The 21,531-nt window shown below is 39.0% G+C and overlaps 1 protein-coding gene across 13 annotated transcripts in view; it reads left to right on the top strand.

Annotated features, from left to right (window-relative positions):
* The window catches only part of eys (eyes shut homolog), a 259,527-nt gene that overhangs the window by 218,477 nt on the left and 19,519 nt on the right, over nt 1-21,531 (top strand). For all 13 annotated transcript variants that reach the window (XM_054798574.1, XM_054798573.1, XM_054798572.1 and 10 more), the window contains 2 exons: nt 785-893; nt 8,075-8,298. In XM_054798574.1, coding sequence (XP_054654549.1) covers nt 785-893; nt 8,075-8,298 — 333 coding nt within the window. The remainder of the gene's footprint in view (nt 1-784; nt 894-8,074; nt 8,299-21,531) is intronic.

The following is a 21,531-nucleotide window of genomic DNA, read 5'->3' on the forward strand; positions in this document are numbered from 1 at the left end:
TGGGCAAGATAATAAACTGAACAATGCTGCATTATGTTAAATAGTCTCTTAAGAGAAGCGTCTTTGAAATGTGTGTGGCGTAGCTTAAACAAGCTCATACATAATGCACACCCCTGCTATTGCATATTGCTATACGAGTATAGAGCCAATGATAAATTGGAGAGAGGGATTCACTTGACTTTGCCAAAGCTGCCTTATGACACAAGTAGACCAGCTACTTAACATTATGGCTGCAACATTAATGACTGGTACAAATGTATATTTCCCTGGAGATGCAAAGGGAGGGTCAAATGATAAAATTGTCCTCATACTCATTAGCTTTATAGTGTATATCTAGTTTGTGCTCCCCTTTGTAGCATTAATTAATCCTGAATGACATAATGAGCACTGTACTGATGATGTGCTGCATGATGATAATGTCTGTTATGTATGTGATGATCTTACATCTCAACATTATCACAGCACTTAAAATAAAATATTTTCTTTGCCTTGTTGTTTAAAAAAGCTCTATTTTGGGTCGCCCCTCTGGGCTTTAGGTTGCAGCTTGGACTACAAATGCACCATTGCTTTCTATACCTAGTCCAGTAGTGCATAAAGTTTGTAGTAAACTACTGTGTAATGTGTATAGATAGCAACTTTATAGTATCATCTCATTGGTCACATTAGCGGCTGCATTTCTGTCTGTCTGTTTCCAGGTGCACAATATTTTCATACGTTGCTGGATTTATTGTGTGATATTTTGGGATGAGACGCTTCCTCACTGTCTCTTCTTTTCTCTCGTCAGATTCAATCTGCCAGCCAGCAAACAAGCCGGGTCATGTATGATTGAAATTGCAGTAGATAATGGCCCGGCTCAGCATCTCCAGGAGTCCGTGTCACAAACCGCGTCAGAGGTAACCTGACCTTCCTGCACCTTCCACCCCTTTTACAACCACTTAGGTTTTTTTTCTTTTATACTCCGTAGCCTTGATTGTGTAACTATTTATAGATGTTTACAATACACTACAAGCTACGCTACAAGTTCACAATGTTAATTACATCGGTTTGTTCGTTTGGCATGCGTAGATTATTCATCCTTAACTTGTGTACTGTTCAACAGTTACTGTATGTGCTGATACAGGCCATGAGTTTTTTACACTCAACAGCCACAACATTACTGTACTGTACTGACAGCCTAAAAAACTGTATCAAAAATGTGGCCTTTATGAAGAGAGTAATGGTGACACCGTGGAACTGCAGCATACTGCATGTCATACTGCGTGACTCACTGAGCTACACAAAAAAAAGATAAATACAGAGGAGCCTCAGTTAGCGTAGCCCCCGGTGAGCATGTTTTTTGTTTAACGTCAAAAATTTCTGCAAAAGTTTTGCCTTAGCTAGTGACATTTTCCGGTTTGCTTACAATATACCGTTATTTAATTGGTTCCAGACCCGGCCGCGATAAGTGAATTTCCGCAAAGTAGGATTCAATATTAATAAACTGACTATTTCCGTAGTTATTAGCATAGAAAACCTGTTTATGACTTTCTAAATAGGGATTTTAACATTATTAGAGCCCCTCAACATGAAATAACACCCCTATAGTCACCTTTACACTCCTGTTGTTCTTTGTTTACACCACATTGTGCAGGCTACAGGATTACTGCAGGAACATAACAGACGGCCACCGCTAGCATAGCAAGCTACTGAGCTAACTTGTTAGCCTCTCCAATTTACTTATTCTAACCTTAGTGTTTCAAACGTAGTGGAGAAGAAGTACAAAGAAGCCAAAAACACGGAATGGGAGGATAACTTTATTTCACTCTATCTTGTCAGGCATGCCATGGCTGACTCCATGCAGTGCGAAAGTAATGTAATGTAATGTTATGTGTAACAGATGCCAGCCTGCCTTAAGAGCTGCGCTGAATGCGCGGTCGACAGTCCGGGCTTTTGGCCGAGCGGTCAGCGCTCTCGTCTCCCATTACAAAGGTCCTGTGTGTCGAGCCGCGGAGCGGGCAGTGTGAAGCAGGCGGGTTGTCTCATCAATGTAACATTACTAACACCTAGTGACCAGAATACTACATATAACTTGTCTTTCAATATTTTTTGACTAATAATAGGCCATAGCCAACCACGAAACAGTGATCATTTATTAATTCATTATTTTTTTAAAAACTGTGACAGAGTGAGAGAGCAATGTTGGAACCGCGAAGGACAACTGTATAGTTTTACATGCATACAATAATTCTAAATGTATGTAAATGACAAATGAAAAGGATAAATGAACATTAAAGTTACCTTTTACCTTGATTGAAGACGTGATTGTTGACAAAGACGATATGACAGTAAGATCAACCCGTACACCACCTTTCTCTTTTGCCATGAGTCATTTTGTGAATTCAGTAGTGTGTCATTTATCCCTTTAATTCGTCATTTATATGCATTTATATGTTTTTTTATATGTTTTCTGCATGTAAAACTATAATTTTAAAACTATTAAAAGGAGTGTTTTGTGTTAACATTTTTGGCATTCTGGAACAGATTAAATGCATTTACATTATTTCTTATGGGAAAAATGGATGATTTTTGCCTGCTCATCTTAGACTAGTCTGTCTCATTTGTTTGATAAACAGCACCCATATTTAATTTTAAATGAATAATTTTCTTCATTCAAAGGCACATACAGGATCTCACCCTTCCCACAGGCTCAATATGCTACACCCCCACCTCTCAATGTGATTTATGGTTTTCTAATTTGAGATTTATTTTATTTTTTAATAGCATATCCATTACATCGCTGCTTGTTTGCTACAATGTTTTGACCCAGTGGTCGCTCGTAAATCATTGCATATAATAGGGTGACCATATTTTGTTCACTGAAAACCAGGACACGCTAGATACTCAAATGATACTGATATACTGAAAATATGATAGTTCACTCAAAGATGCCTTACAGTTTCAATACATTTAAAGTACATCTCCTCTGTATGAATACAAATACAATTTAGATAAACTTCTCAGAGGTTACTAAACATTGTTAATTAGGCGTAAAATAAGATCGCTTTGATACGTTTCAATGGTGCAAAGATAACTTGAAAATGTCTGGAATCAAATAATGAAAGAAATAATGTCTCTAATGCAGTGGTTCCCAAACTTTTTATAGTGGCATACCCCTTCAGACATTTGACCTGAAGCCATGTACCCCCTACTCAGGCACACTTAAAAAACACACAAATGAACTTGAAATATTGAACACAATTAATTGGTATTCATTTTATGGTAATTTCGGGTTAAAATTGTGTATTTTGCATGGTCACATTTTGGATAACGTTTCATATGAGCACTAACAAATAAGTAATCATCCAACATATGTTTTACAAATATTGAACACAGTTAATTGGTTAACTAATTTTAAAGTAATTCTGGGTCATAATGTGTATTTTGCATGGTTACATTTGTATAAAGGCTCACATGAGCGCTGATAGATAAGTAATCATCCTACATGTCTTTTATTCCAGTGTGATGTTGGCATTTTTCCTTTTGAATGGCTTTAATTTGAGCATCACTGACGATGTCTCTGGTTTAAATCTGCATATCAATTTATTACCAAACTGAAGGGGAAAGTTTAACAATCCCGATAAAGCATACAAAAATACATACAACCAAAGATAAAGCCCCGCTCACAGCAACAGGTTTTCACCGCTGCACCGTGCGGGGATTGGAATACCAATGAAATCTTTGAGATTAAACACTATTAATGCACAAATGATTCACACAGAGCAATGGACGACATCGTGTGCTGTCTCCTTCCTGCTTTCTGCTCCTCTCTCCATTGCGGCGTGAGGCGTTCGGGCGCACTCGTAGTTGAGAGTGTTATGGGCTAATTGTTTTTAATGTTTATTCACGTACCCCAATTACAATTGGCGTACCCCTGGGGGTACGCGTACCCCACTTTGGGAACATCGGCCTTTAAGAAAATAATAGCTGTTTTCAAGTCTTACTGGAGAAATAAATAACCAAAAAAATGTGCATTACCAAGGCCAGGACATTTACACCACTTTCTGAAAACAACACTGTTTTTACATCCTGCCCTGGGAAAACAGGACGTTTGGTCACCTCATCATACGATGTACTGCATTACTGCCTTACCTAAAGTATGATTCATGCTATTACGTTATTTCATTCACCTCAAATATTCAAGCGAACAGTATGTAAATGTGTATGTACTTGATCAACTGTTGCAAGTGGCAACTGTGGCAAGTCGTGTGTGGTGAAAAGACTTTGCAGAAATAGCCTCTATTTCATTTTTAAAAAGTAACCAGAAAAGTCCCTAGAACCATGTGCATATACAATTATTACATATGCTTCAGATGAACTAACCTCATAAACACAGTAAAGACACTTCAGGGCATTGTGATGTCGTTGCATACCAGTTCCTTCCCACCATGCAACTCTCGAAGCTCATAAAACAAACTTGCTGTCTCCAAATGGATCCAGTCAGAACTCCCGCTACTATTTTCCATCTTTTTGTTTTGACTTGATGACATGCATGTTTCCTGCAAAACTGTGTCGACTTTATACGTTTTCAAACAGTGCATTTTTTCTGACTGCATTAAGCCGACATCCCAAAAGATCATTTAGCATGAAGCCTCATTGCCGCCTGTGTTCTGAAACAACACCACAGCGTCACGATGAATGAATGTTGCTGAGACAGAGAATAAATACACAGCAAGGACTAATCTTCAAAGATTAGCTTTTATTGTTTGTGACATCCTGATACCCAAAGCAATACATCAATGTACTGGACATCAGCTATTCTGCCAATTCAAAGTGATGACAACACAAAGAAATAAAAACTCCCAAAAAGCCTCATTTAGTGCTACGCAATTCTTGATTAAGGAAAAGAAGCCTTTTCTCAGATGGGGAGGTTGTCAAAGGAGCAATGTTGCTAATTGCTAAAACTGTACATGAAGACGAGAAATATGGAACCGATGTAATCTCCACTCTCTCCGGTGTTCAACTGGGGGCAACTAGAACGGTAAGAATAGTGTCGGCGATGTTTTACACGAGTTATTATTTGTACGAACAGTTTGCAAAGTACTTCATGATTTGTGAAAAAAATGTTGGTGGCTAGTGAAAATGGGACATTGTGATTTCCTATAACTTGTAGAAGTGATCATTTGAAAATGTTACATATTTGTCTGTTTCTTTTGTTATTAAGTCATTGCTGATATTTATTGTGAGAAATCATTAACATGATCAGTGTATGAATATAATTTATTAATTATTACCTATAGTTAAAGGTAAATTGAGCAAACTGGCTATTTCAGAAGTGTGTATAGCAAACTGGCAGCCCTTTGCGTTAATAAGTACCCAAGAAGTAGCTCCCTGTTTCAAATAGGTTGGTGACGCCTCAGATAGATAGATAGATAGACAGACAGACAGACAGATAGATAGATAATTTATTCATCTCCAACAGAAATTCACATTTTTTAACACTTAAAAATAAAGCAAACAAGGCAAGATAGGAGAGGTAAGAAAAGAAAATAGAATAAGAATAAATAAATACATACAGAACAGATCACTTCAACATTAATCCTATTACGGGGCATCAGACCAATCAGCGTCCTTAGAGGAGACAGATGTGATTATTGATGGGCTGAAAACACATTGATGCGACATCACAGGATATACCATGGCCGCATGCACCCTCCTTATTGTAGCTCCCTTGGCAATGCGTGAATATTTTCTTAACAGCTGAGGGGAGAAATGAGCATTTTTGAAAAGAGTTAAAAATATCCAACTTTCTTTAAGACCGTGACTGCATCATGGCTGATTTCTGACTGGTGATTGGATGATGAGCACAAGGAAGGGAAGGGGAGGAGGTGCCCGACTGCATTCTTTGAGGCATGAAAGACATGTCTTTTTAACCATTAATATATTCCCTCCAAAAAAGAACCATCTCAGAAGAAAGTAGTTTTTAATTCTGCATGGACGGATTCCTACAACAAAAAATGAAAGACAAGCACTGCACCCATTTTCTGAGAAGTAGTAATTTGTCTCAAAGTAGACCTACACATGTAACACATGCAGGACCTGCACACACCGGGCTCGAACCGGCGACCACATAAGTCCACTGATTGATAGTTAAGTGTTGCAGCGTTAGCCAGCGAGCTAAACGTAAAAGGCTGTCAGTCACGGTGGTGCACTTTTTTTGCGGTAGTCATGTACTGTAGTGACGTTTAACCAACGTACTATCACAGCCCCGCCAACTGGCATCCGTTACACATGAACGCTGTGCTTAAGTTTGTTGTATTCTGTTGTAACATGTCAAATTAAGAGATTTAAAGTTTGAAAAGTTTAAAAGCTGTTATGTTTTTGCGGCTCCAGGCAATTTTTCTGCAGTGGACGAGGGTGCCGAGTAAAGGTTGCCGACCCCTGGTCTAGAACTTTATTCATGCAAAAAACCGGGGGAACCAAATGACTTCTCTCTGAGCGGGTCAGAGATTTTCTTCATGTCATTCATGCACACCAATGACCTACCTGGAGAGATGCACATGCGTGACACAGAGACTCCTCTGGGGTAAAAAGTGTTTCAAAGGTTGTTAACAAGTTAGCAAACAACAGAGGAGGAGTTACGATGCCATTTTTAAGATAATGGGGATCAATGACGCCACCAAACAATTGTCGCATTGCTAAGAAATATGACATAATTTTTTACTGTAGTCTGCCATTTCTTATTTCACGGATATTGAAAACAGCACCTTAAAAGGTAAATTTTCTTTGATTTTGTCTTAAAAATATATATTCCAAAAACGGGTCTTGACAACCCTCGGTTGTGCTGTGTGAAAGCGTATGAGCTTGTATTGTCGAAAAAAAATGTGACTGCCAATTTCAGATTCAACGTCAGAGATTTATTTTACAGTATCATTGATTGATTGATGCAAAAATATACATTTTCGAGCAGCCTTCCCAAAAAGGGAAACATCCGATCTCCTCATGGTCCCTTTCCAAATGTCTGACCCCTACTAGCGCCCATCGACAATTATAGTCCTGGTCCCCATTAGAGCTGGGGGAGAGCGGGGGGTCTCCTTTGCCCTTTCTCCCTCCTGTCCTGGTTCCCATGGCAACACATCCTGTCCTGATCTTCGTCTTTGGGATTCTGGAATTTTCTCATTAAATCTCTTCCTGCAATGACTGTTATCTTAGGATGAATACCCGAATTCTGTGGTCTTTGTGTCCTGGCTCTGTGAGATCTCTGTGGCCCAGTTTATGACTATTCCATTGTATCTTACACAAGTACTAAAAGTAAGTATGGTGAAAAAAAATCATTATATTAATTTTATCAAACATATGGGTGTGCAAGCAAAGTGTGTATTTACTATGCAAATGTATAGCTAATAGACTTCATGTGTCACATGCCATGTATCGTTTGAATGGTATCCTGATTACCAAATGTAAAATGCCTTCACAGAAGTTCACAATTTTTTTGGACAAATGGGCAAGCCCTATAAAAACACCATTTTTCAATACAACAATCAACTGCACGGTCTAGGAGCGATAACATCTGCAATACATGAAGTGTTTACCCCCATTTTGACACAGTACAAATACAGAATGTTAGTTTTCTGAAGCAGGATGTTTTATAAACCATTTTAGCCAATTACATCAACCGAAAATGCAGTCAGTCAGTCAATCAATCTGCAGTGCGTGAGAGTAAAGAGTTTATGAGGTGAAAACTATTTATATGAAGTGTTAGTCACCAATGAGACTGATGTATGTCATAGGAAATAATAGGGAATGTTGTTTCTGCAGCCCCAGTTTACAATTAGTCGAAGCACTGCAAGTTCATAGCATTCATTTCAATGAATTCTGCCCAATTACCTTCACATTAAAGAAAGCTGGCAAAATATTTATACATTTGTAGCCCTCCTATTCTAGCAGGATGACTGTCAGAAGATGACGGTGTTTTTTTACAGTAGCAGCAATATAGAAAACAAATTGGGTCATATATATTGTGTGTTTTAGTGTGATTTAATGAACATTACCCATGATGACCGGCTTGCCACTTTTTTTATTTTTTTTTATTTCACAGAAAACATTTGGGCCTATTTTTCTTGGCGATGCTTCCTCCCACTGGGATCTGAATGACGAACTTGCAAAAAGACCAAGGAGATTTATTGGATGTATCAGGCAACTTCAGGTCAACTCAAAGGAGGTATTCCTGGTGGGGGAGGCCGTGAGAGGGAGGAACATCGAGAACTGTGACCCACCAGTTTGTCAGCATCTGCCCTGTCGGAATGGAGGAACCTGCGTCAGGTACTTCTTCAACCTATCAAAGTTTCTTTTAAAAGTAAAATATGCTTTGCAAACAATGCAAAGGTGAGACCATTGCTCACATAGGGATGGCAATAATTTGATACCTGAAATGTCTAGATGGTCAGTGGGGTGGCCGGAGGAGTGACCGGGGGTGGCCACCCCGAAGCTCCGCCACTGTTACTGGCCCCTAGCTAGAGGAGCCAGCCCTGTGAATATGTCCATCATTTTGCGGAGGACTTAGTAAAGCTTAGTAAAGAGAGAAAAACAAAAAGGGCTTCGCTACACATCTTAAAATAAAGATGGCACCAGCTAGCTGTCAGTGAGCTATAGACGTGGGAGCTGTAATTTGGATCATTTTGTTTTTCTTCACAAAATAGGCTAACCTATTATGATGCTGTTAAAATGCTCGCAGCAGTAGTTCACATAGCTATGCTAGTGTTGCATAGCTATGTATATTTGTGTCCCTCTGTCCCACTCCTTAATGTTATCTTGTTGTATGTGATATATGGCGGGGGTCCCCCGAGTGGAAAACGTTCAGGAGCAATGATAAAAAAGACGCATTTGTGAGGGGTGTCATTAGATCTTTATCATTAAAATGTAACGAGATTTCTTGTACAGAAAAAAATTGTCTCTAGGCACTAGGCCTGGGACAACAATAAATTAATTCATTAATCACATAATACATCAAAATGAACCCGATATTGTTGCCTGCCTCAATATATTGCCATGTGCATGCGTCTGTTTTCCTCGTCTCCAACCGTCAAACAGGCAGGAAGAGACTTCACTCTGTGCATTAGTTTCAGCACCTTGGCGCGTTTGTTCCATAGAACAACAGCATGAATAGAGGGAGCCCGGTGGAGCCCGGTGGGGTGTCTGTATTCATTTTGTGCTTTTAATTTGATGTTGTTGGAAGCTACTTTTCTGAGACTTTTGTCCAGTGCAATCAGACAAGATGTAACTCGCAGCGCTTTTAATGTGAAGTTTGTTGTTAGTCGTCCTTCTTCCTTTATGTTAAGCTTTCACAGCGTCAGTGGTCATCTTAATAAGACCCTCAGTTGTATATTGAGCTTGTCTTTGTTTTATTCACAACATAAATTAATAGCATGACTTTATATAACCCGGGGGGCGGCACGGCACAGGTGGTAGAGTGGTCGTCTCCCAACTGGAAGGTTGCGGGTTTGATCCGCCGTCCACCTGTGATCATGACGAAGTATCCTTGGGCAAGATACTGAAGTTGCGCCTGATGCTGCATCATCAGTAGGTAAATGTGCTAGCAGTGTCAAAACGCTTTGAGTGCCTTGGAGTTGGAAAAGTGCTAGCTATACAAGTGAAAGACCACTTACCATAACCCTACCCCCGGTTTGTATATGTAAAAAGTGGGTAAAGTACACAACCTTGGGCCACAAACACAGCTCATTAGCATTAAAGTTGCATGCACACAAAACGCTGTATTCCCAATAGGACTTACTAAAAGCACTTAAATTGCAGTATCAAGGCTAGATTTTGGCCAACACACTTCCAATCCACTGAAGTGGGCTTATTTAAATGTAGTATGTATATTAGTGCAGTGGAACCTCTGTTAAGAGTGTGCTTTTCGGTTAACATTGAAAATTTACACCACAATTTTGCCTCAGTTTGAGAGCACTCTCCTGTTACCATACAATATGGTGCAGTGTTATTAATACACTGCATAAGTCCAACTTCTTAATGTATTTTTTTTTATCAAAACACATCCTTCCTTGGTCCCTGCCTATTAGCTAGCTAACAAAATGTCATCGGCGGTTGACTCTTAAAAATGTTCACACAAAACACGTTTTTATAGTATAAAACCATATTATATAGTATAGTATAGGATAGTATAATATGGGATCTTTAAGCAAAAATAGTACTCAGTAGAACACACATGCGAGCTAAACAATCCCAGTTTTCAGCATTGAAATGTACACCCTTATATTTTTATTAGTCTTTCAACGATAGTGTGAAAGTCTTTTACCTTTTAATTGAGAACCCTTTCTCTCAATAAAGAAAGGTGAAACAAGTGAAAGGTTAAATTAATTTCCTGGGCTGGACTAAATGTGAGATCCAATCTCGCTTCCTCTTTAGCCAGCTTAGCTCATCAGAACACAATCACACCTCACTTACCAGCAATTTTGACCCTCTTTAGAAGTCTGCACGGACGACATATGATGCTCTTTCCCCTTGGCTAATCCAGAAAATAGCTGCTGCAAATGACTTGTTCATTGTGTTATGACACTCTCAATTAACAGTTGCATTTGTTCAACAGGAAATGAAAGAGGGCACCCTGAGTATTGTGATAGGAAAGGCTCGGAGAAAACCAATTAGGATGTGGTAGCGTTGTGGTTCCATTGGCTTGTCATGTGTTCAAAACGAGGTCTTGCAATTATCCTAGTGTGCTGAATACACATTAACGCAGGTGTTTCTAGTACGACACGTCAAACAGGGGTCATTGAAAGTCTATGGATCTCTCTTAGTCATCTTTGATTGAACTGCTGTGACACAACAGGATGAAGAGGGATGGTTAAGTATCACTATTTGGTGGCCATGTACGCAAATCAGGCCTTTTAGTGGTATCAATGTGAAATGCCAGAAGAAGACATAATGATATGTGGCATGCATGATATTTAAAAATCATATCTGTGCCTGGGACCCCAGATCATTATACGGACGGTAATCTCTTGTTTTTCGTGGTTAATTGGTTCCAGATACGAGTAGGATTCCACGAAGTAGGATTCCTTATTTATATATAGTATATTTTCATAGTTAGAGCATAGAAAACCTATTTATGACTAAGTAAATAGATTTTTTAACACTATTAGAGTAATAATAATAACACCCCTATAGTCAACTTTACACTCGTATTACCGGATACTGTAGTAGACATAAGAGTAAATAAGCCATGTAAGACATACTATAAATATGACTTGTGCCACACACGGTTGCTAACCAAATCAGTTTTTCCTATAAGAAATAATGTAAATCCAATTAATTTGCTCCAGAGAGCCCAAAATATTGACACAGAACACATTTTTATAGTTTTCCAATTATAGTTGGACATGCAGAAAACAATTACAAATGCATATAAATGATGAATGAAAGGGATAAATGAACATTTGAGGTTACTTTTACCTTCATTTAAGATGTGATTCTTGATGACTGTCCCCAAAGACTTTTTTTTTTCTTGAATTCAATCGTGTTTCTCACCTCAATACTGTAACCCAAAATGGAGCCAAAGAAAGTTGCAAGTGCCAGCATTTTGATTAAAAAAAAAAGGTGAAAAACACTACTGAATTTAAGAAATAAATATATAATTAAAACAATAAAATAATAGTCTTTAGTGAAGGTAAAAGTAACCTTAAATGGTCATTTACCCCTTTCATTTGTCATTTATATGCATTTATAATTGTTTTATGCATGTAAAACAACAATTATGAAACTATAAAAACAAGTTTTGTGTTAACATTTTTGAGAGTCAACCGCTGATGACATCACAGACTGGCGAGGTCACTACATTTCCGGTTGCCATTTTGTTCGCTAGCTAATAGGATGCGAACAAGGAAGGGCATTTTCGAATAAAAAATACATATAAAAATATGTGTATATATACAAAGAATACATATGGACTCACGCAGTGTATTAATAACACAACAAGACGCATGCCATATTGTACGTTAATCAGAGAATGCATGCTTCCCGAGACAAAATTGTGGTATCAATTTTTGACGTAATCCAAAAAACAGACGCTAACCGAGGTTCCACTGCACGTTGTCCTAAATGTGAATGCATGTACTGTGAGTACAATTTGACTGGCAACTGCATCTGTTGTCAGTAGGCGTCCCGCTTAGGGGGCTACTGATGATGGCACCCCACGGTGCCTTTGTGTGGGCGTGTAGAGAGCCTTTTGATGGAGCAGGTGGCTGCAGACTTCAGGGCTGTTGTCTGTAGTCGGAGCACAGAAAGTAGGATTTCAATTTTAAGACCAAATAATCATTTCTCCTTCATGTGCCATTTCTATAAAGTTTTGAACCTTATTTGTCAAGCCTTTAATGTGTCGGTACCTGCTGCTATTTTGCCTTTGATCATGTTGCAAGATCAAAATCATTGCAATCAGCCTTTGTGAATTAATGTTGACTGGTGTGCTTTCATAATATCAATGTATGAATTACAAAGCGGAAAAAACAGTTCCCAACAACGTAATTCTCAGCTAGTTGCTTGGCAACCTGCCTGGGCAAGTCCAGCCAGCCCACATTAAAACACAGTGTTTGTTTTTAACAATTAAAACCTACTGAACAAACCAAACATATGATTTATGAGGTTAACAGGTGCGTTCAGATGAATTTTGGCACCCTCACAGTGAGCTGGGCTAAAGTTTGGTAGTCTTTGGACAAACTCAAGTGAGCACTAATCATTCGAAAGAAGGAAATTAACCATGTTACTCATTTTTGTAACATGTATTTGCTAGTTTATGTGTAATAAAGTAGACTCTATATGTGCCCTGTGATTGACTGGAAACCAGTCCAGGTTGTACATCGCCACTCACATCAGTTGGGATAGGCTCCAGCTTACCCATAACCCGAGTGACGACAAGCGGTATAGAAAATGGATGGATGATACAGATGGTGCAAAAAGACGTGAGTGTCGCAAAAGGGAAAAACAGCAACCCATAAATCCCAAACATTTTTTGTGACAAATGGTAAAATGTTCTGTGTACATTTAAATCCAGAAGTATTTGGACAATGGTTATCCATGGTTTCATTTTTATGCCACATCTAAATCTTGTAAAAAGTCATGTATGGGAATTTCACGGGATTTCAGTGAGATCTTGTGAATTTCTCATGTCAAAACTTTAGGAAGTCCACGTATGACAACTTGGGCGCCCAGCAGTAACCACTGCTCTTTACACTTTGTCTTGAAAATGGCAGCCAATATGTGTTTTTCCAGATGTAAGAATTGTGTATCTTTTCATGGGCTTCCCAAGGAAACCGGAGCAAGGCAACAGTGGGAAGATTTCTTGTTTTCGAGGGAGCTAAAGCCCTACCTCACTGTCACTGCTCCTCTGCTCTTGCCACTTCACGAACAACGATTTCATGAACAAAGCGAAGTTTGACACCAGATTCTTCAATACTCATCCAATTATATCTAATATCCAATTATCCTTTGCTGTTAGCTGATAAACATTAACACATACTGTAACCGGTTGAAGGGGTTGTATCTTTATGCATCTCTGAGCTGTGGGGTGGGATGGTGGTAGGCAGGAGCCGACAATCGAAGAGAACTGACCAATCGCAATGGAGTAGGCATGGTCGTGGGAGGTGTGTTTCGGCCATGGGGAGAAGAAGCAGACTTACTCAACACAACCTTGATATTTTAGTGTTTTATTAATTGAACTTACTATAGTGCACCACTGGGATCCAATATCATAAGCCCGTTGTTTCAAAGACAGTCTATATACTTACATTATACTCAACCTGTGCAAGAAACAGGTATTATAACTCCCAATGAGAAACATCCTGTGTGCCGAGAACATGATGCACAGTACACACTTTATCAACTATTCATTTCTGGAATTTTGCAAGGTAAATGAAAATAAAAAATAATTTCCTGTCACCTTGACATTATTTACATAAAAATGCAAAAAGTAAGTCTAAAAAAAAGGATATGTTTCTGCGATTATCTTTGCTACCTTCAAAGATTCTAACATAACTCGTATAATTAAACAAAAATCTTGTTCACCACTCTTTTAAGATGTTTTGTTTGCGCAATTGTGCAATATAGCGTGGCATGTGTGTTCAAGTGGATCACCGACCTATTTTCAGTGTTTTTTTTGCTGAAGGTTGATGACGCTGGCAACACTGGTGTGTGTTGAAAGGCATGTCAGTAGTTGTTGTATCTTACAGGCTTGCACAATTTTGATGTGGCCTAATAAGACCTGTTATTGGTGCAAAGTTGTGAATGGAAGGTGTGTTATGCCAACACTTTTTTGAGTTAATGTTGAAAATAAGAAGGGGCGTGTTACAATTATTCACCTATGTGTTAGATTATTTTTGTCACCTTTGTATGACTTAACCATACACGCACAGGCTTCCTTCATGAAGGCTTCATTCCTTCACCAATCATGGAAACCATCAATTGATTGTTTTTTTCTATATTTGCATAAATGCTTCAATGAACACGTCTATTCAATTAACTGCTAAGTCTCTAATTAGTGCCGGGTGCAGGAAACATTGCCATTAACAGCTGTGGTTGTGTTTCTTTTTTTATTATTATTAACTCAGCTCAGCTGTTTGTGTGTGTTACACTTGCTGTATTGTTGGTTATAATGAGCACTATTAATACTGCTTGAGCAGTTTTCTCTTTACCCCATCACAACATTGGTTCTGTTGCCGCTCTGTTTTCCTTTTCACTTTCTCATGCATCCCAAATCTGTATTAAAGTTAAAAATTAAGTTGTTAGTATATACGGTCATCCTTCGCCACTTTGCGGTTCAAATTTTGCATATATTAATATATTAATAAAACATGCTGTTTCATCATTTTTGTATTTTTTGCCTAAATTAAGCATTAAAAATTGCTAAATGAACTAAAATACAAATATCATTCAAATTCACTGTGATGTAATGTATTCTACACTGGTCACTAAGTGTCATTAATGTTCCTGTGATGTTCAGAAAGACACGCAAGCATCAAACCGGATTGCTGGAACAACAGGCTTTTATTGCAGGCTTGAATAATCTCACAACAGTCACAATAACTCCTTACCCGGGCTACGGCTGCGGCTGCAACCCACGGCAAGCTGAAACTCAACTCAGAACATACTTCCTGTCCGTCCCCTACTCAGCTCCCATAGTACCGGAACACATTTACAGCAACATACATGAGCACAAGTCTTATTTATGTCTTAAATTGCTTATTTTCTGTTATTTTGTGTACTGTACTGGGTAATACAAGTGCAAAGGTGAACATACTGGTGTGATTTCATGTCTAGAAGGTTCTAATAACATTGCAACACATATGTAGAAGGTCATAAACAGGTTTTCTATGCCCCAAGTATGAAAATATTTAATAAATAAATAAGGAATCCTACTTTGGGGGCCGCACGGTGGTCTAGTGGTTAGCACGTTGGCCAACACAGTAATAGCCTGGAGATCGGGAAGACCTGGGTCGATTCTCCCTTGGGCATTTCTGTGTGGAGTTTGCATGTTCTCCCTGTGTGCGCGTGGGTTTTCTCCCACATTCCAAAAATGACTCTAAATTGTCCGTAGGTATGAATGTGAGTGTGAATGGTTGTTTGTCTATATGTGCCCTGCGATTGGCTGGCGACCAGTCCAGGGTGTACCCTTCTTGTCGCCTGAAGTCAGCTGGGATAGGCTCCAGCATGCCCCTGTGACCCTAATGAGGAGAAGCGGTATAGAAAATGGATGGATGGATGGAATCCTACTTTGCAGAAATTCACTTATCACGACCGTGTGTGGAAACAGTTAACTGTGATAAATGAAAGATTACCGAATGACTTTTCAGCTATTATGAACAATCACAAATCATTTTTTGAACCCGCAATTGGAGGACTTTTGAATACGGGTAGCACTTACTCAAAGGACGAGTTTTCAGTGATATAACATATCAATAAATGAAAACGTACATTTCAGGAATTCAAAGTTTAGATAAATACTAAGAATGGTGTTTGTTCAAAGTTCCGCTATAGAGAGAATATTGTTTTGAGAAACTCCTTCATTCCTCCTTGCTTAAAGGAATGCCATGTGAGTGATGCTTTGCTTTGACAGTGTATTTCAAACGACCCCGGCAGAGGCTTAGCAGACGTCACCCTTCGTCACTGCTGGGGAAGCCAAGAGTGTCTGGAAGAGGTCAGGGAAATGTCGAACAGTCGTCTGCTCAAACAGGAGCCTGAGTACATCAGGTGAATGTCATGTATATGGAAATTCCACTTCATTCCTTTGCTGGTATTTTAAATTCACTGAGGGAAAAGCTAGCCGATGTTCAAATGATTTATCCTCCAACCTCCCACCAGGGCTCTCTGTTGTCTTAGTGTCCAAATGGCTGTTTACAGTAATGGAGGGCAAGTGATTCTTACTAAAGCAACTCTTCTCTTTGAATATTACTGTATGCACAATAACGACCGACCCTTTTTATTTTTAACAAAGGGTAAAGTGTACTAACTGCTTTTATCCTGTAGAGTAGCATGGCAGCAAAGCCTCATCAGTGACTTCCTGTAGATGTGTGTTTGCATACCAACAAGCGCTTGAAAAGAAAGTGTTTTGTGCATAATTTAACAGGGAAGCCGTTTGAGAAACGCACGCGCTTGTGGAGCGTATTATTCCTGGTGTGATTGTGATATCACAAGAAAGGTGACCAATTATTTATGCATTTGTGTGGTTCTCATTAGTTTCGAATTCAAATGTAAATGCTGTGTGTGCTGTAGCTCTAAGCATTGAAGCAATAGTAATTCATATTTTTGCTGTTTTCTTTCTTTTTTGTGTTTGTTTGTGAGCACTGTAGTCAAAAACAAACCATTCCATGACACTGGTTGACTTCCAAGTTGAATGGATGTAATGTAAAGTAAATTTATTTTATTTATTTATTCCAGGCTCATCATAAAACCTTTACTGAGCACATGAATGCGTTAAGTCACATTTTAGAATTATTTATTATTCATTCCTTATTCATTGTCTATGCCGCTTGTCCTCACTAGGGCCGCAGGGGTATGCTGGAGCCTATCCCAACTCACTGCGGGCGAGAGGCAGGGTACACCTTGGACTGGTTGCCAGCCACTCACAGAGTGTACATTAACATATGATAAAAATAACTGTGTATGTAACTGGTATTCAGTTAATTATAATGGGCATGTGTACAATTGAGCAGCCAAACACTTTGCTATCTCGAGGTAAGTTCCATTTCTGGTTCTATGGTTATCATCATCACAAAAAATGTAATGCTTTTAAATGCTCAGTGAGTTGATATCTCACAAGATTTGCTGCTGTTTGAAATTCAAATTGTGAGTAACTTTTATAAAGTATCCAATCTCGGTTGCTATGGAAATGACAGAGATGCTATTCTCCGGCTTACCAACCAGTGAACCATCTTAATGATTTTGAAGGTTTTTTTAAAGGAATCATTTATACATATTGCCGCTTTAACGTATTTGGATTAGTCTGCAAAAATGACCACAATTTCATCATTAAACTGGCTGCCACAGGCAGATGTAAGCAACTGTTTGTCACCCCACAAATCAAGTTGGGAGCAGGCCAATTAAAATTGAAGTGTTTTCAGACTTGTTCTTTCCTCTTCCCACCATATTGTGCTTTGCTTTTTACCCACACTCACACGCTCAGTTTTATGCCTATTTATTTGGACTTTATTGTGGTAATCCAATTAGGCTGTTTCTCTCTGTAATTTTTGCAAAAGATGTAAGGAAGAGCAAATGATACAGGTTATTCAGTTTTTCCAAGTATTTTCTTTAATAAAATAAACATAAATATGCAAAAAAATTAATAATTTCCTTTGTTCTCAAAATATTAGATGACAACACAATCTAAAATTTATAGTACTGTATAATAAATAAAATTATATTTTCGTTTAGTATTATATTGCTTTAAACCTGATTAATAGTACTAATTAACCTAACCATAAACTTTGTTGCACACCAGAACTTATTGTTTTGTGTTAAAAGCCAGAAGTGCAACTTGCAATATAACGTAACCTGTAGGGGATGTGGAAAATGTGCAAATGATGTCACCGCATCACCCGAAGAACACAGCACTTACTAATCATCCAATCAAATGACCTTGTTTGCCTGCTATCTGGGGGGTGCTATGATATGTCCTGATGGATTATGTAGTGTCAGTGCTCTGTTGCACAATTTGTCAGCATTCCCATTTGCAACACATTTGAATTGTAATTTCCAGTTAATTGAGTGATTCTTGGAGGATGTCAGATATTCAAATGACTGTACCTGTTAAGTCCAAGGAACAATTTAGCCTGGTGGCAAATTTCATCTCTAACACAGCAACAAAAATAACACAACTCGTAATGACAGTATGTGACTGTGTAACCGCGCCTCCCAGCAAACGACATTAGCAGGCCGTTGATAATCCTCCCATTGTAGTAAGACACAGTGGTATCTAACAATGCTCTACGGCGACGACAGAATGTAAATATTTCATTTCTGGAAGCCAGTTTCTCGAGGAGCAAGAAAACACACCCTGCAGAGCTGCTGCACCAAAACACATGATTAATTTATAGGCCTGAAAACTACCGCTGCTTTCTCGATCTGATACTTTACCTTTTAAAGTAGTGCACATCTTTTCAGCCTTTGTGTTACTTCTATTTTGTCTTATTGCCAAGCGAGGAAGACTAATAACTGAGGAGTGAAGACTCATTTGTACTCAGTTGTACGACAGGTTAGTGTTAGTTGGTTTTGTGTTTGTTAGTTAGCAGCACTGATACAGCTCTGATGTTTTGATTGTGGATAGGTGATACATGTGAATAGCAGGAACCTATTACAGTTTGGTGCATATTGGAATCAGAATGTGTATAGTCATTTATGAATTACTTTTCTGTCAATAGAACTGCCTTTGCTGTGACCACTGTTACATATGCCATAAGCCTTTTGTAGACTGGGAGAGTGCCTTCATATCATCTGGTGCTTGTGATCATGTACTGTAGGAGTTTAACTCACTTTTGTTTAAAGAGCCTAAAGCAGTCCTTAAATCCCGACATACGTGCTCCTACGTGCTGGCTACGTGCAAAAATGGAGGAAAATCGCAAGAGACACGCACGTGGCCCACACGGTTTTTCAAAGCCCGTAGGAAGAAAATTGAGATGCAAAGTATTTTCTGCGTGCACGCAGGAAACCCTAGGAAACCCTTGCACGCAGCCAGGTCGCAAGGCAGGGGAGGAGTGCGTGACCCTTGTGTGTGTCGCAAGTTTAAAAGGGGGGGCTAGGGGTGTAAAGTCACTTCGCACGCACACGGTGACTGTGCGGAACACGTACGGGGAAAGCACGTGCCCCACGACACACTCAAGCAGTGAGAACTTGCCGTATAAAAGCCCGTGTGGCCAACGCACTTCCTCATTGTGTCTTTGCGTAGAAACATATATTTCCACCAGTGTACACGTCATTTTATTTACATTCAACAAACTCCGCAAAAATGCTACTTCCCCTTTAACTGCTACCTGTATAATACTGTGTGTGGGTGTGTTGTATGCGTGCGTGCAGGAACACAATTAATACATGCAAGCTTGCCTATGAGACAAGGTTGAGGGCTATCTGAACCCAAGTTGTCCACAACACGGTTTATAACTAACCACGACGAATACATCCTCTGCAATAAATTCTACGCTGTTTAAATTCATATGTAAAAATAAACAGAGTATATGAAAAGGAATACAATGATTAGAAACTACTCTGAATGAGGATTTAATGCCATTGGCTTTCAAAGGCATTGGATTCATGGAAGTTGGCTTACAAACATAGGGTTAGGGTTAGGGTTCCTCACAAATAGATTGTCTGGAATAATCAATACATCATACATAGAAAAAAGTCCATGTTCCACAAACCATGCATGGAAAACACTTTTTCGACTTTTTCGATAAAAATGAAACATCATATGACCACAACATATTTGCTCAAAAAAATCATATTGACATCGATCCTATTGATTATTAAAGAGCAATTATGGGAATCCCAGCCCAGCTTCTGCAACTGTTTAAGTCATCTCTCCAGGGTGAACTGATGGAGGGAGTTTCTCCAAGCTTAATTATTGGTGGAAGGAACATTTTGGATGATAAATGTGATAATAAATACATAAGGAATACACTGAGTTTAGATTTTTTGCATTTCATGCATTTTAAAATGTACATGTGATCTATGTACTGTTCTGTACTACTGTTTGCAATTTGCAATAAAAAAAATATATATATATATATAATTTTGTTAAAAAAAAAAAAAAGACTAGCCACGACGAACAAAGTTCTACCTCTCATTTCACGATTGCTACAAGATCTACTGCTACTGGATAGCACCCAGGAAGTCAAACAAGGGAACAAAAAGGGAGCCTTCTGCCGACGCCTTCTCTGTCACTCGAGACGCTTCCTGATGAGCGCTAACACAAGAGCTTCACGGTCTTCTTCCTCCTCGACCAACAAGAGATGATGTAGCACCTTCAGGGCGTAGCCATGATGATGCAGAGGAGGACCAAGATGCTGGGCTTTTATACCCGCTGGAAAACGGTCACGATAGCTGTAGGAAGCTGGTACGCACATCTTGCAGTCGAAGTGAGTTGGCTGCACGAGGCTCGTACAATGCCCACACACGTGCGTCCCGGTGAGTGAGACGTACGACAGCCTTACATGAAGCACCTAGCACGCACAAGTCGCACGCCACACTCACGATCTAAAAGCCACCAATTTTCTCATGGAGGACAAGAGGCAAGCACGTGGGTGTCATGAATCACCTCCATAAGCACGAGACACACACTATCCCCTCTGATACCCTACTTCCTCTACATGCTGGCCACGGCCAATAAAATTCCCCAAAATTGCGGCGCCCGTGCATGCGGTAGCACGTATGTCGGGATGTAAGTACAGCTTAGGCCTTGTTTAATGACATATGAACATGCTCATCACAAAATATTTATCATTCAAACAAACCAGCGCATATGTACAACAACATGCCGAACTGGCTATCAATTCCTGGAACTGATATCGCTTCTGAAAGAACATGGCTGATTACGACAAAAATGAATACTATTCAAATTTACTGAAACAAAAAGGAAGAACTCATAAAAATCAGATGAAAAAAAATGTGACAAATACAGTTATGGGGTGATAAAATAAATACATTCAAAGCAATAATACATGAATTTATAATGTTTTTTAAAATAAATTGTCAATAAAATTGAAGTCAATTGCAAATAAAAATACAGCCTTATAATCTGCAAATTCATGTAAAACTTTCAGCAGCAGTTTTTATTTTTTATTTTTGCATGTCAGAGCCAGAAGTTGTTGTTCATATTTGCAACAAATGAACAATAACAGTCACAACTCAATATTATTACCCGTTACAACTCTCTTTGGATGTAGTCAGTCAACTGGCTGAAGCATTACTGCCACAAGTGGTGGTAAGGTGTATTACAACTGAGTGCCTCACGGCCCTCGGAGCCCACAGATGCAAAACAGATATTTTTTGGGGGCCCTCTAG

Source organism: Dunckerocampus dactyliophorus, chromosome 14, assembly GCF_027744805.1.
Source record: "Dunckerocampus dactyliophorus isolate RoL2022-P2 chromosome 14, RoL_Ddac_1.1, whole genome shotgun sequence".
NCBI classification, from domain to species: domain Eukaryota; kingdom Metazoa; phylum Chordata; class Actinopteri; order Syngnathiformes; family Syngnathidae; genus Dunckerocampus; species Dunckerocampus dactyliophorus.